General features: G+C 39.4%; 1 protein-coding gene across 1 annotated transcript in view; it reads right to left on the reverse strand.

Moving 5' to 3' along the window:
• Positions 1-16,208, reverse strand: part of KCNMB4 (potassium calcium-activated channel subfamily M regulatory beta subunit 4) — a 59,637-nt gene that overhangs the window by 28,194 nt on the left and 15,235 nt on the right. Inside the window, exon 2 of the mRNA XM_032420447.1 lies at positions 3,345-3,472. Coding sequence (XP_032276338.1) covers positions 3,345-3,472 — 128 coding nt within the window. The remainder of the gene's footprint in view (positions 1-3,344; positions 3,473-16,208) is intronic.

Here is a 16,208-nt window from a genome sequence, read left to right on the forward strand (position 1 = left end):
TGAGCCACCCAGGGGCCCTAAACTGGTTACTTTCTAAATCAGAGATCCACTCAAGTCCGTCTTTGGTTAAAAACAAAACAAAACTTGTCACAAATTGTCATTGCCCATATGGCAGACAATCTCCTTAGTACGGCATTTATGACCCTTTAGAAATCTAACCTCAAACTACCTCTCCACCTTACAAATTCACCACTCCTTATCAAATAACCTGAACACCTGATGTATCTTACACTGTCAAGCCTTTGTTTCTTTATTGCAGCCATCCTGTCTTCAAGGTCTTCTCCCCTTTCATTTCTACCTGATGAAGTCATATTTCTATTTGCATAAGCACCTGTTCCTCCCAATAAATTCTAATTCCTTGGAAGCAAAGAACCTTCCTTATTAATCTGGCACATTGCATTCATTTCATTCATTCACCAAGCTTTTATTGGCTGAGAAACAGGCATTGTGCTAAGTCCCAGGGATATAAAGCCAAAGAAAATAGGTCCTACACCATTAACCCCTATATAGTCTCATGAGGAAGATGGGTCCACAAATTATTCCAGTAGAGTGATAAGTGAGAGGATAAAGCAGTGGTTCTCAATCTGGTGGCATATTAGAACCCCCTAAAATCAATTCTTAAAAATGATAATGCCTAGGTTCAACCACCAGAAATTCTAATTTAATAGGTCTGTGGTGCATTTTTTTTTAAGCTCCTACGGCATAGTTATGTGAAGTGAGGGTTGCAGACCTCTGGGATAGAGCTGCATAAACAGAACAGGGAAGACACACCTTGAAGCTGGCACTTCTGACTGTTCCACAACATCTTAGCCCCTTTCTTCTTCCTTCCTTTCTACTCAGGTGTGCACCCTTTCTCCATCCAACTTAGGAGATATTGCCCTATCCCCAACTCAGTGGTATACTTGTGACTGGTTTAGGTGTAGGCAAAAGAACTCATTCTAAACAAGGATACCTAAGGGGAGGTCAGTTATGGGAAGTTGAGAAAAGGTTTCCTAATTCTAACAAAAACATACCAAGAAAGATAATTTTATTTTTTGTAAAGATTTTATTTATTTGAGAGAGAGAGAGAAAACATGAGCGGGGGAGGGGCAGAGAGAGAGAGAGAGAGAGAGAGAGAGAGGCATCCCCACTGAGCAGGAAGCCTGACGTAGGGCTGGATCCCAGGACCCTGAGATCATGACCTGAGCTGAAGATAGACGTTTAACCAACAAAGCCACCCAGGCACCCTGAGAGATAGTTTTCTTTTTGCCTTTGGACACTGCAATGCCTGGCTGTGACATCTGGAACTGCAGCAACTATATTGTAACCATGAGGGGATCTGAGGCAGACCTGAGATCCAGAAAGGGCCTGGCTTCTTGATGACCCTGTTAGGTTACTGCATCAAACAACCCTAATGTTGGTCTACCTGTGCATTTCTTAATGTATGCAATAATAAATTTCCTAATTCCTTATGATACTTTGAGTCAGTTTTCTGTTTACACGCAACAGATGGCATCCTAACTAATATACAACTAAACCAAACTTGGAGATCAAGGAAAACAGTCCAGAAAAGGTGATATCTATGAAGAGTCTTCATCAAGGCAATCAAGAAGCAGGAGAAGCAAATAAAGAGGCATGGATATAAAAGTATAAGATATTATGGAACTGCACATAGTTCAGAGTGGCTATTGCAAAGAGTATGGGCATAAAGATGAAGCTGGAAAGATGGGAGTTTGGAGCAAGAACTCGAGGAGGCTTGTATGCTGTGGCAGGTTAAATATGGCCACAAAACCTCTGCAGCTTCTTCTATTAAGAAGCAAAGTTGAGGGGCACCTGGGTGGCTCAGTTGGTTAAGTGTCTGCTTTCGGCTCAGGTCATGATCCCAGGGTCCTGGGATCGAGCCCCACGTCGGGCTCCCTGCTCCACAGAGAGCCTGCTTCTCCCTCTCCCGCTGCTTGCCGCTCTGCCTACTGTGCTCTCTCTCTTTCTGCCAAATAAATAAATAAAATCTTAAAAAAAAAAAAAAAGAAGCAAAGTTGATTTTCACACCCCATGAATATGGCTGGCTTCATGACTTGCTTTGACCAATGGAATGTACCAAAAGTGATGTTATGTTAATTCCAGAACCAAGGCCTGGCTCTCTTGAGATGCTGCCCTGAGGCTACCATATTGTAAAGAAGGCGATCTAGCGTAATGAAGGATGAGAGGCCAGTGGAAAAGAACTGAGGCACTTTGGCCACACTGGTACCAAGTGCTGAGCATGAGAGGCCATCTTGCCCCACACAGCTATTCCAGCCATCATCTGACTGCATGTAAAACTCAGAGCCAACCCACAGAATTATAAGAAATAATAAATCATTATTGTAGTAAGCCACTAGATTTGGGGCGGTTTGTTATGCAACAATAGCCACCTGATGGTTAAGCCATGCCAAGATGTGCTGACTTTACTCTGAAAACCATGAGGAGTAACCTGATTAAATTCATGTTTAGAAAGATCACCTCGGTGGCAGCATGAACAATGGGCTTGGCCTGGGGGCAGGTTGGAGGTAGAAGGACTGGTTGGAAGAACTGTTGTATTAATAGAGCTGAGAAATCATGTGGATCTGACCTAACACAGTGGCAGAAGGAAGGCAGAGAAGAGTCATTACGGAGGTAAAATCAGCATGATGGCAAATATAAGCTACAGTGCGTAAAGGAGAAACGTGAATTAGGAATTACAGTTCTCTGGACTAGGTAAATGAGTGGATGGTAGTGCCTTCACTAAGAGGGACTAGGGGAGGAAGAGAAGGTTTACTGGAACTGGAATATCTAAGTGGAGAATACGGCAAGGAGTTGTGAATACTCAATAAATGCTTAATGAAGAAATTAGTATGATGAACCTGGGTAGGTACTGTAGTGTTCTAGTCCAGTGAGCTGTGGTTATATGGCATAACCTGAGTTCTCTCTAAGTCAGGGAAGTTTAAATGATGTGAACTCATTTTCTTGATACTTCATCGGAATAGAAAGGAAAAGGAAAGATAAGTTTTGATGCAGTCCAAAATGCTCACAAATCCACATATTGTTCAGTTTATGTGCATCGATCTGTAATTCTCAGGGAGCACTACTAGTATCTGATGTTCCTATCTGAAAGTACTTTCTTAATCTATCCAGAAGGTAGTGCCATGATATAGGTTCTCTTTTTGTCCTCCATATTCTTCACTTGCCTCCCAACCTGTAAAGTCGCTTCCCTAACTCCACGCAAAGAAAGAGTTGAGACTATCCCCATGTCAGATACTTTGTCAAGTGAGCACAATCTATGATTTATTTTGTAATAAGCTACAAAGGCTACAAACAACTTTAATATGCACATGTAAATACTGGCTTACCTTTGAAATTGATTAAAATAGCAAGTAAATGGCTGGGAACCGATCTCATCTTTCCAGTACTGTTGCCAATTCATGACGCTTTCCAAGTTCTTCTGATTTTCTCTTTTACAGGGAGGAATATAGGAGCACTAGCAAAACAGAACACAGAAAATAAACTTATTATTCTACAGAATATTGAAATATGGTCCTTTTTTAATAGAGAGATGGTATTGTGCACATAGTAAATCTAATTCTGACCTACCTAATCTTTAATAGAACCAAACTGAAATCGTTGAATTACATTTCAAATTTCCAATTTGGAACAATTACAGAAAATATCCCAATTAAATGCAGCAAAAAATAATCTTCAGTCATTACAGTATGAGGATAGATTATAAATAAATAGTTACAGTCTAATAGCAAATTAAAATCATGATATACTCTCTTTATTGTGGGCCTGAAAATCAGTAGAGGGAAGCAAAAAAGAAAGTTAATTTTTATCCCCAGTTGCTAACTATAGACCTTGATATTTTCCTCTTCCACCTCTAACTACCAAGCACACAGCTCTCTTCAGATACTGCTCTCAACCATTGAAACTCAAGTTTTCTTTTCTTACATTCTCTTGGACAATAAAATCAGCAGAAAACTTCCTCACAAGTACATAGTCAATGCATTTTGCTAACCGATGTCTTTTCCTGGCTCTGTCACTAGCAAAGTATTTCTCTCTGAAGGGACCTAATTACCCTAAGCAATACAGAATCAGCAGATTTGGAAAATTATTCTTAACTCTAGATGTTAAAATTAACCCTTAGCATTCGAATCCATTTTCTCAGATTCAGTTTTTCTTTTTTTTAAAGTAGTCTCCTCACCCAGCGTGGGGCTCGAACTCATGACCCTGAGATCAACAGTCAGATGCTCCACCAACTGAGCCAGCCAGGCTCCCCTCTGATTCAGTTTTTTATAATGATGATGATCACAATAAAGATGGTGCCAATTTACTGTTACTGAATGTTTACAATACGCCCGGCACTGCAATAAATGTTTAACAGGCTTTAATGTGTTTCTTACAACAACCCTAAAATGATCTCCATTTTACAGATGAGGAAACAGATTTCTGTCAGCTCTACAACTGGATGCTGGTGATTTTATCACATTCGACTCCCAGATGTTCTAGGAAAATTTCCGATGTTAAAGAGTAGGGGAAACAAACAAACAAACCATTAGCTTCATAGTATAATTTTTTTAAAGATTTTATTTATTTATTTGACAGAGAGAGAGCACAAACAGAGGGAGTGGCAGGCAGAGGGAGAGGGAGAAGCAGGCTCCCCGCTAAGAAGGGAGCCCAATGTGGGGCTCGATCCCAGGACCCTGGCACCAACTGAGCCACCCCAGGGGCCCCTTCATAGTATAATTTGATTTGCATTATTTTAGAGCATATAGTTTGTCAACACCTTCCCACTATTTTCTGGTAAAATACAAACTTTTTAGTATGATGCACAGTCCTCTTCAGGATCTGCCCTCCCCTGCCTGGGACTCCGCCATTTAGAAGCACATAGTCCCAGGACATGTGGGTGGCTCAGTCGGTTAAGCGTCTGCCTTCGGCTCAGGTCATGATCCCAGGGTCCGCACTTTGAGTCCCGCATCGGGCTCCTTGGTCATCAGGGAGCCTGCTTGTCCCTCTGCCATTCCCTCTGCTTGTGCTCTCTCTGATCAATCAATCAATCAATCAATAAATAAAACCTTCCAAAAAAAAGAGGAAAAGCAAAAACAAAAAGAAGAAGAAGGAGAAGCACATAGACCCCAGATCTGCCATGTGCTGTCACACCTACTGGCTGGTGTATGCTGCTCTTTCTTCTTTTAATGCCCTTTTTCTTTTACTTCCCTTCTTTCCAGATGCAGCTCTGGTGCATCTGTTTGGGGGAACCTTCTCTTTCTTAGTCCACAGTTAAGCCCCCCTCCGCTGTCCTACCATAGGCATCACGCCCTGAGCACCCGCAGCTGTAATCCCAGGATCGCACTGGTCGGTCTGTTTTACATCACCCTCCTCAATTCACTGGCAAGTTGGAACAGGGCTCTTTTTTCTTTTTTCCCTGCATCTTCACACTTAGGACTATGCCTGGTAATAGTGAAATTTCAAAAATGTTGGTAGAATTAATAACAACACTCTTATATACATTTTTTATTCAAGATGATGAAGCTATTTTCACAGTAGTTAAACATTTCTCTTAACACAAAAATATTTTAAATTTTAGTAAATTTGGTTGTTTTCTATTATACATAACAAATTTACAACATCTTACACAAATCTTATTTTAATGATTGGATCACTATATATTTACCCTCTGCACATACGGTTAATGTTCTATTAATAACAGTATAACATATATAAAGCTAAAAATTTCTGTGAAATTCTGAATTCTGAGATCTTCCAAAGCAGCAGTTGGGTTTAGAAGCAATATAGGCCATTAGATAAGTCTCTAGTCCTACTATTTGTTGGGTGTTTGGACTTGAGTAAATTACTTCCTTTTTCTGGATTTCATTTCTTCTAATCTGTAAACTCTCCAAAATAATTTCTAGCTCTACATTTCTATGATTCTCTTCTTGGAGGCACACCAAGAAAGGACCCAGCAGAAGGCAGGACTACAAACACTTTTGCAATATTTTTCCCAGAAAAGATCCTGCCCACTGGGGAAGTGGCTGGGCAGCCTGACTAAGTCACCATTCCAGCCAGCAAAAAGGACAAGTGTGGTAGGTCCTTTCTTGAGGACCTATACTTCGCCTTAGCTTAGTGTTCATAAGGGGCCTCTGATTTTTTTTTTTTTATTGTTTATGTCCTATAATGTGCTGGACATTTCCTTGCCTTCTATTAAAACATTTTGCTTTCTATACCGTGGTCAATTAGTTTATAAAGTGAGAGTAGGTACCACCTGATTGTGTTCTTCGAAGGATATGTGAAACCTTAAAAATCCATCAGAGCCTTTTTTGCAATGGCTATACTCGACCCAAGAGGTACACTAAACATTTTAGGGAATAACAACTAGCAACCAAATGGAACTAAGGCAGATTTTTAAATTTTGCAAGTTAGTTCAGTTTGAACTCTTTGCTATTTAGTTTTTATCGCGGGGAAATGGGTTTAAAAGAAATATCTCCACCAAATGACAACTCTATGATTTGACCAGGAGAGTCACGTCCACGTGTTTCTGAAAAGGTCAGACAAAAACTTTCACTGAGTGAGTAAAGTCTGTAGTAGTTATGTTGTGGTTTCACGTGGGAAAAAAAGAAATGTTCCTCGCCTTTAGAATACTTTGAGGTAGTGTGGGTGAAGTTTTAGAAGCAAAGTCTTTTTTCACATGAGGAAAAATAGCCTGTGATGAAAATTCAAGTATTTTTTTCATGGACTGCATTCTTTCCCAGAGTATCATAGATTAAATAATGAGCTTATAATACTCTAGTAACTTTTAAATCTCACATCACCTTAAAAGGAAAAAATTTTAAAGGCTAACCGTATGTTCTTAAAAATCATTGTTTATTTTCTTATATCTTGATTCTCCAATTAGTTTGTCTTTAAAATTTCTGTGAAGCCTAAGTTGGATTCTCCCAAGATTCCTTCTCAACTCTAGCAGATCAATTTTAAAATAAGTAATAAATACCAATTCAAAGCAGTATTCTAGGAAAAAAAAAATTTGGGAATTCAGTCAGAGACTCCTTTCCTCTCTAGGCTGTTCAAACCTGATGGGTTTCCAGGCGCTACCATAACTCCACCACGACTATCTCACCTTTGGGGGAGGGGCACAAACGATAATATTCACTGTTTCAGCAGCATCACTATTGTTGTCGTGGTTAACATTTATTGATTATAGGTGAAGCATGTCATGAATCCAAATCTCAATTAATCCAAATCAGCAAATGGTATAATCGCCTATGTTTTACAAATGAGGAAATCGAGGGGCAGAGGTTTAAGAAAACTTTCCCTCGGTTACAGTGGCAAATGGAAAAGTTGAGATTCAGACTGCAGAGGGTTCTTAACCAGTGTACCACCCGGCCCCACATCTCTATCTTTAGGGCTTCCCAGTTTTCTCTCTCTGAAGCTCCCTGCTTTGGGGGTAAGGGAGATGCCCTGACTTCTGCATCCCTCTCTTGGAGAACCAGTGTCATGATACTTTGAGAATGGAGTTGGTGTAGCCCTCCCAGACGAAGGGGCTGAGGCAGTCTGTGGCAAAGTTTTGTTTTCCTGGTACACTCTCCGAGAACTGCATTGTTTTGTTTTGTTTTGTTTTATTATTATGTTAATCACCATACATTACATCGTTAGTTTTTTTTTTTCTTTTTTTTTTTTTAATTTTTTTATTGTTATGTTAATCCCCATACATTACATCATTAGTTTTTGATGTAGTGTTCCATGACTCATTGTTTGCGTATAACACCCAGTGCTCCATGCAGAACGTGCCCTCTTTAATACCCATCACCAGGCTAACCCATCCCCCTGCCCCCTCCCCTCTAGAACCCTCAGTTTGTTTCTCATAGTCCATAGTCTCTCACGGTTCGTCCGAGAACTGCATTGTAAGTCTTCGCTTGTTCCCTCCTGTCTCAATTTGGCTCCAGGGTTGGTTTTTGGTGCCATGGATGTAATTTCACTTAGGTGAATTTATAGACACAATGTCTTTGATCATAGAGGACAATGAGCGTTCCCTTGGAGAAACTTCTTCATACAATTCTGATCTTTTTTGTTTTTCACTTGCAAAGGCAGCATTTCCCAATTTCTAATATCATTATCACCCAAATAACCTTCACTATTGTCTGTGTCACTTGCTGCCTAAACTTGCATGAAATCATTTTCTTTAAAAAGTCAAGAGAAAAAGAGGAATGTGATAAAAATATTTGTTTAACGCTTACCTGGTAGAAAAAATTTTTTTGACTTTTGAATTCACGAACCAAGTTGACAGAATCAAGTGGGCTAAGCCTTCAGTGAGTTTTTAAGGGAAGACACTATCACCATTTGACGTGGAATATTTGATTATGTACTTATTATGACTTATTTTTCCATTATCTTATTTTAGGGTTTATCAAGATTTATAATAGCATTCTTTCCAGCCTATCACAATGGATTTACATTTTAATAGTACCCTCTTGAGTGTGTTCTTTTGTGTCTTGAGGATTGCATTTCAGTCATGTGGGCAGAGTAGGCAGAATTCACTTTCTTCCTTTACTGAGTCATTTAAAAAACAATTGTACAAAACACGTGGTCCATTTAAAATATCAGGGAGCGAGTTCTATGTTAGGCATTATCTAAAAAACGGAAATGGAGAAACTGGTTTTCTTCTCCAGTTTCTTTATTGACTTCATTTGGTTAGGGAGGATAGTATTGAAAGACTTAACACTAGAATCGGTTTAGCTGATTAAATAATTTCCAAAGTAAACTTGGTTAGAAAATGAATTCTTGGGGTGCCTGGCTGGTTCAGTCAGTAGAGCATGCGACTCTTGATTTTGGGGTGGTAAGTTTGAGCCCCACATTGGGTGGAGAGATTATTTAAAAGAATTTTTTTAAACCAGAAAATAAATTATTAACACATTATTTATTGGAACATAGGTCTAATTATATTTTATACTATGATCCCCCATTTTCTGAAATCCTATAAGATATTTGTGTCAGTTATGATTTATAACTTTAATGACATTTTTGACAGTATAAACATATAATTAGGAAAACACAATGGCATAAAAACTGTAACTTCCTTAATGTTTCATATGCCTCAACTTCATTAATTGTATACACACACACCTTATGAATGTAGGTTAATTTAACACATATAAAATTATATGTCAGCTAAAAAAAAATTAAATTCTAGGGCAGGTGGTTCCAGAATGTGTATCCATATCTGAAAGCTAAATGAAAATAATCTTGTGGAAGAACTTGAAGTTCAAACAAATGGCTTAGAAAACATAAAAAGCGAGGCTAACTAAGAACAGGAGGAGCTAAAATAAGCTCTTCAGACAGAATAGGCTGGGCAGTTACAGTGTGGTGTCCAGCCTAGAACAGGGTTCATCAAAGTCTGTTCCGTGGACCACTTGGGTCGCTCATCAAAAAGATCCACCCTCCTGAGGGTCTGATTCAGTAAGACCAGGAATCTGTACTTTTAACAGCTCTCCTTTCCCTTGGAATGACAACTTTTTAGAACTGATAATTTATGCAACAAACCATTCTTGATTGCTGAGTACTGGACAGAGTACAAAGATTAGATATTACTCACCCTTTACTTGTCTCTCCCCTCCCTTCCCAGGAGCACACAATGTAGTAGTAGTAGCTTATTCACAAAGTGCTTTGTGATTACAGAAGAGAAGTGAAGATTTTGGCTTTGGGGGTATGAGAGAAGCTTCACAGAAGAGATGATTTTGATTTGTGTCTTTAAGTTTGAACAGGAATTTGCTTCTCAGAGAATGGCTTGAGAAGGTGACATTCCAAGAAGAAGAAATGGAATGTGCAATGACTTTGTGTATAAATGTTCCAGAAAGACTGAGTCATCTAATGTGCTTGGAGAATAGGGGGCATGGGGGATGGTGTTGAAAAATGCCCAATTATCTGAACTACTACTCACTGAAGAATTGTTCCTCTCTCCTTAAATGCTTCAATGAAAAATTGCTCACTACCTTCTGCATAGTATTTCCACCCACCCACCAATGCTCTTTTAGTTAGAATTTATTGTCATGTGTTGATACTATCTGCATTCTGTAATTTAGTAATATTCATTTAACTTCTGGATTCAAGCAGACTGTTCAGGTTGGTGATTCTATTAAAACTGAGAAAAGTTTCAAATGACATTCCAATTTCAAGAGAAAATAGTTCATTCAACATTAGAGTTAGAAAATAAAAATACAGTGTCTTTACTACAAATAGAGATCGAATCTCAATAGAAAAAGTCAAATCAAAACAAGGAGTTTTAATCTGGAAAAAGCTCGATAGTTATTATTTGTAACAAGCATGACAGTAGTTGTAAAAATTGGTTCCATGGCATATGATCCTAATTTAAAATCTCTGAGGAGGTGGCCAATCCTCATGACCATACAGAACACTGAAATAAAAGTTTCTTAAATGTTCATGCATGCATTCAGATATGCCGCATTGATGGCATTATTCGTGCACTGTATTGTATACTGTACACAAATTTCAGTGTGTGTATGCATATTTAATGAAATATTACAGCCATCATTTCTGCATGCAGGAGACCAACAAGCCCTATCCATGCTAAGTCCCCGAGGACCAGGATTGATAGATGATGGTGATAAAAACTTGATGTTTCCTACTTGTGGTAGAGTGTGCTTTCCAAAGATGGCCACACCAATATTTATCCCATTTCACAAGCTTTTACGATGTGACATTGACACTCTTCTATTCAGGGGTGCAGCTTTATCTTTCCTTCCCTAGAACATGGATGAGCCTGTGATCCTGTATGACTTCCAAGGCTAAATCAGAAAAGGTGACATAGCTTCTGCCTGCAACTCTCTCTTGGGAATGCCTGCCCCTGGAATCCAGACACTTTTCCATGAGGAAGCCAAAACTGCCCATGCAGAGAGATCACACAGAAAGGCCCATGTGGAGAGGAACTGAGAGCCCCCCAGCCAGTAGGCAGCATCAACTACCTGATAGGTGAGTAAGTGAGCCTTCAGATGATTCCAGCCTCCAGCCCTTGAGTATTCCACTGGGACCAGAAAACAAGGAGCAGAGATAAGCTGTCCCCTTTATGCCCTGTCTGAATTTCTGGCCCACAGAATTTGTGAGCATAATAAAAATAATTTAATCCACAGGGATCTTTGACAGTGGCTAACAGATCATAGGGTCCCTAGGACTAAAAATATGAACACCCTTTAAGGTTCTTCTTGAACTATATAGCTGAAAAAACCTGAGGTTTGATGAAATGTAGTCCAGTGAGCCACTCTGACATAAGAGAGGGCTCCTCATCCAATCCCCAGGCCAAAAACTCCTTGAATAAAGAGGAGGCTGGTCATCCTTGGGGACAGACCCCTTGGTAGTATCTGAAGTAGCACCTATGAAAATCTTCTAACCTTTCCCCAGAGAACATGCAGACATTTACCAGAGCAGCTGTGCAAGGGGGAAAGGGCAAACATTTATTTTATTTTTTTAAATTTTAATTCCAATATAGCTAACATACAGTGTTATATTAGTGTCAGGTGTACAATATGGTGATTCAACAATTCTATACGTTACCTGTACTCTTAATTTCCTTCACCTATTTCACCCATCCCCTTACTCACCTCTCCTCTGGCAACCATCATTTGTCCTCTATAGTTAACAGTCTGGGTTTTGGCATGTCTAGAAAGGGCAGACATTTAAAGTATTATTGGACACTGGTTCTGTGCTAACCTTTATCCCTGAGGACCCTAAGTATGACTGTGCTCACAATGTGGGCTCATAGCATCAGGAGAAAATGGAGTGTGGGCCCAAGTTGGTATCATGATGGGTCCAGAGAGTCCATGTGGTTGTTCCTATAGATACTGAAAGTATAGATGCAATACACGTACTTAACATTAGTCCACAATTCCTCCCCTGACCCCCTTACTCATAGACAGAAGCTATTTTGGTGGATGAGTCTGAAACTGCCTGCTCTTTCCCCAAATAGTAAACCAATAAACCAGTATTGCCACCCTAGGAAGTCACAGAGATTACAGGAGTGGGATTCCTATCATGTCGCCATTTAACTTGCCTATTTGGCTCCTGAAGAGGGCAGAAAAGTCTTGGAGAATGGCTATATTGTTAAATGAATTAGTGGTGGCCATTTCAGATAGTCTATTTATTGGAGCAAATAAACTTACCTCTGGAAACTATTCTATGGCAATTGATTTGGCAAATGCTATTCTCTCCATCTTTGTGGACAAACAATATCAGAGACAGCTGTTTTTACCTGACCGAGAGGGTGCAGACTCTCCAGTCTTACTCAGGACTGTCTTACTCAGCACTGCCTCAACTCTCTCTGGCTGTTATGCTGTACTCCGCAGGAAACTTGACCCCCCTCTCTCCCACAGAACATTACAGCGTACATTGATGATAACATGCTGATTATTGCACCTGGAAGCAGGGAGCACAAAGTGCCCTAGATTCTTTGGTAAATCACAGGTGTGCCAGTGAGTGGGAAATTCGGGGGGGGGGCGGGGGCTGCCACCTCACTGAGGCTTCCGGGAGTCTAGTGGTCTAGGGAATTTCTGAATATCCCTTCCAAAGTGAAAGACAGATTGCTGCATCTTTCACTCCTTAAAAATAAGAAAGAGTCACAATGCTTGGTGGACTCCCTTATATTTTGGCGGAAACATATACCCACTTTTGAGATTGCTACTCTGACCCCTTTACTGAGTAACCCATAATGCCACCAACTTTCAGTGGCAGCTAGAGCAGGAGAACCTGCTCCAGCTGCTCCAGGCTCCAGCCCTCTCAATTCACCTTTTTGGCCCAGTGCCTCCAACAGTATATGAGGTCTGTGCCAGATTGGGGGGATACATGGAGCCCACCAAGAGCCCTGATAACATAGAGCAAACCCATGCTTTCTTTGGCAAATATTCTCCTTCTAAGAAACCACTGATTTGTTACTGAGTGTCAGTAGGGTCAGAATGTCTAAACATGGAACATCAAGTTACCATGCTACCCTTTGTACACTGGGCATTTTGACCCACGAAAACACAGGGGTGCCATTTACAGGGCTGAAGAAGGTCATGGTGGGAAATAAGTGTCATAAGCAAACGGCTCACACTGCCAGCGCATTTTCTCTTTTGATACTATCGCCTTTCACAACCTGTCCTAATAAATAGTTGTTAATCTAGGCCTGTGTTTCTAATACTGGGATACACATACCCCCAGGAGTACTCTGTGGTATGCTAGTGGGTACTTGACCAGTTTGGGTGGATGAAAAGAATCTGAGCTCAGTGAGCATCACTTTGAGCAGAGCTTCTGATTGTTTCTCTTGTAAGGAATGATGTTGAAGGTACAGATCTACACTGATTTATGGACACTACCTAACAAAATTGCATTTTGATTAAAGGGATGAGACTGTGTTAAATTCTCAGAAACAGAACTCTGATCAAAACATAAAATCTAAAAGTCGTATTTCCCATGTATCCTTTCTCAGGAAGCTACTTGAGGATGTACTCCACTGAAACAAAGGTATAAACCAAGAAAAAGGAAGGCACTGGATCAAGGAAACAGAGTACTCAATGTGAGGGAGACACAGCAAGCCTAACGTGTAACCAGTTCAATTGGGGGCAGTAGTAGGCTGAAGGAATCCAGAAAGGGCATCCCAGGAGATCTCCTTAAAAAGAAAAAAGTGGAGCTAAATGGAATAACCTTATGAAAAATAGTGTACAAAGTAGTTTTATGATTCTGTGGGAAAATTTTGGAAAAGGAAGAGAAAGGTGCATAGGAAAGTAAGAATATATGAGAAGGGGATGACTATCAGCTCAAGGAAAATAAACATTTAGAGAAATGAACAATAATTTACATAGTTAAAATAAGTTAATGCTCAATATTTGTTTAGCCAAAAATTATGATAGAACCATATTTAAAGGATGAAGGGCAGAAAAATGGGGTGGAATGGGATGGTGTAAGGAAGCTAATTCCTCATATTCCCTCATAGGTGGTCAATAGTATCTTAAACATACACATCAGAGAGTCTACTATTTGGAAACATGGAGATAAATATTAGAGAAAAATAAACTAAAAATATTTACATTAACAATAAAATATTGTCTCTGGGTTGCAAAAGGGATGGAGACAGAAGAATCTCAATAAAGAAGTACCCCCTTCCAATAAAGTTATAGCACTATTTGATTTTTTAAACTATGTTCATAATAATAATAGTAAATATTCATCAAAGGTTTACCATGTGCGAGGCCATTATTCTAGGTGTTTCACACATATTAACTCATTTAATCCTGATAACCCAATGAGATAGATACTATTACAGTTCATTTTACAGATGAAAAAAACTGAGGCAGAGAGGCTAAGTAACTTCCAAGGTCATACTACTATTTTGATTAAAAAATAAAGTAGGGGCACCTGGGTGGCTCAGTTGGTTAAGCGTCTGCCTTCATCTCAGGTCATGATCTTGGGATCCTGAGATCAAGTTGACCACCCCCCCGCTCAGGTTCCCTGCTCAGCAGGGAATCTGCTTCTCCTTCTCCATGGTCCCTCCCCTCTGCTTGTGTGTACTCTCTCTAATTAATAAAATCTTTTTTAAAAAATTAATAAAATAAAGCATAATAGATACACAAGACAAAACCCCCAGGCAAACATGCTTAACAGTTGTACATTCTTCCAGATGTTTTCTACATTTTAACATGAATATGAGTACACTCTTCTCTGTCTTAATCTTTTTCTTTCATTTAACAATATATCTTGTGCTTTCATATCTGCATAGAGAGATCTATCTCATTCTTTTTTAAATTCTACTATATGGATGTGCAAGAATTGTTAATTTGTCCTCTACTGAAAAATATTAAAGGTGTTTCCAGTCTTTTGCAATTCCAAAGGAGCAACAAACTTCCTTTTACAAGCATCTATACATACATATGTGAGAACAGGAAAAATAAAAGTGTGTATGCATTCAAAACTTATGACTGTTGTGTTCCAAAGAGATTGTACAAACTGCATTTCAGCTAGCAGTTTACGAAGAGTGGACTATCCTTATATTCTTAAAAAAATAAAAAGTAATCTGGTATTATTAAACTTTCTGATAGGATATGGGACTTCTTGTTTTAATTTGCATTTTTTTAAAGATTTTTATATACTTGAGAGAGAGAGAGCGCTCACACACAAGAGAGAGCATGAGGGCATGGGAGGGGCTGAGAGAGAGGGAGAAGCAGACTCCCCGATGAGCAAGGAGCCCAACTCGGGGCTCCATCCCAGGACCCTGGGATCATGACCTGAGCCAAAGATAGATGCTTAACCGACTGAGCCACCCAGGTGCCCCAATTTGCATTCTTAAATAGAGGCAATATTTTTTTTGTATTTTAAAAACTATTTGTATTTCTTTTCTGCAAACTGACTATCCATGACCTCTGCCCATTTTGGTCATTTTCTTAAGAGTCCTTACATAGCAAAAAATTCATCTTTATCACATATTGACAATTTCCCTCGTTTTGTCTCTTTTGACTTAATTTGTGGTATGTTTGCGATATAGACACACGTAATTTGTATTAACTCAATCTGTGAAAATTTATGTAATTAGACGCACATCAATGACAGACCCATTATCTATAAAGACAATATAACCACTGAAACAAGACCTCATCACTTTTGTGTTGTCTTGGGCTTACAAAAGAGGGTATGTGACATTGTTCAGAAAAATATTTTAGAAAATATAAATAAACAAAAATAAAAATTTAAACCTCCAGTGCTTCCATCATTGCGATTACCATTGTTATCTAACTTAGGATTTTGTGCAAATATTCTTTTTTTTAACATTTTTTTATTTTGTTATGTTAATCACCATACATTACATCGTTAGTTTTTGATGTAGTGTTCCATGACTCATTGTTTGCGTATAACACCCAGTGCTCCATGCAGTACGTGCCCTCTTTAATACCCATCACCAGGCTAACCCATGTTCCTACCCCCCTTCCCTCTAGAACCCTCAGTTTGTTTCTCAGAGTCCATAGTCTCTCATGGTTCGTCTCCCCCTCTGATCCCCCCCTTCATTTTTCCCTTCCTACTATCTTCTTTTTTTTTTAACATATAATGTATTATTTGTTTCAGAGGTACAGGTCTGTGATTCAACAGTCTTACACAATTCACAGTGCTCACCATAGCACATACCCTCCCCAATGTCTATCACCCAGCCACCCCATCCCTCCCACCCCCCACCACTCCAGCAACCCTCAGTTTGT

The sequence above is a fragment of the Phoca vitulina genome, unplaced genomic scaffold (assembly GCF_004348235.1).
Source record: "Phoca vitulina isolate PV1807 unplaced genomic scaffold, GSC_HSeal_1.0 scaffold23, whole genome shotgun sequence".
Lineage (NCBI taxonomy): Eukaryota > Metazoa > Chordata > Mammalia > Carnivora > Phocidae > Phoca > Phoca vitulina.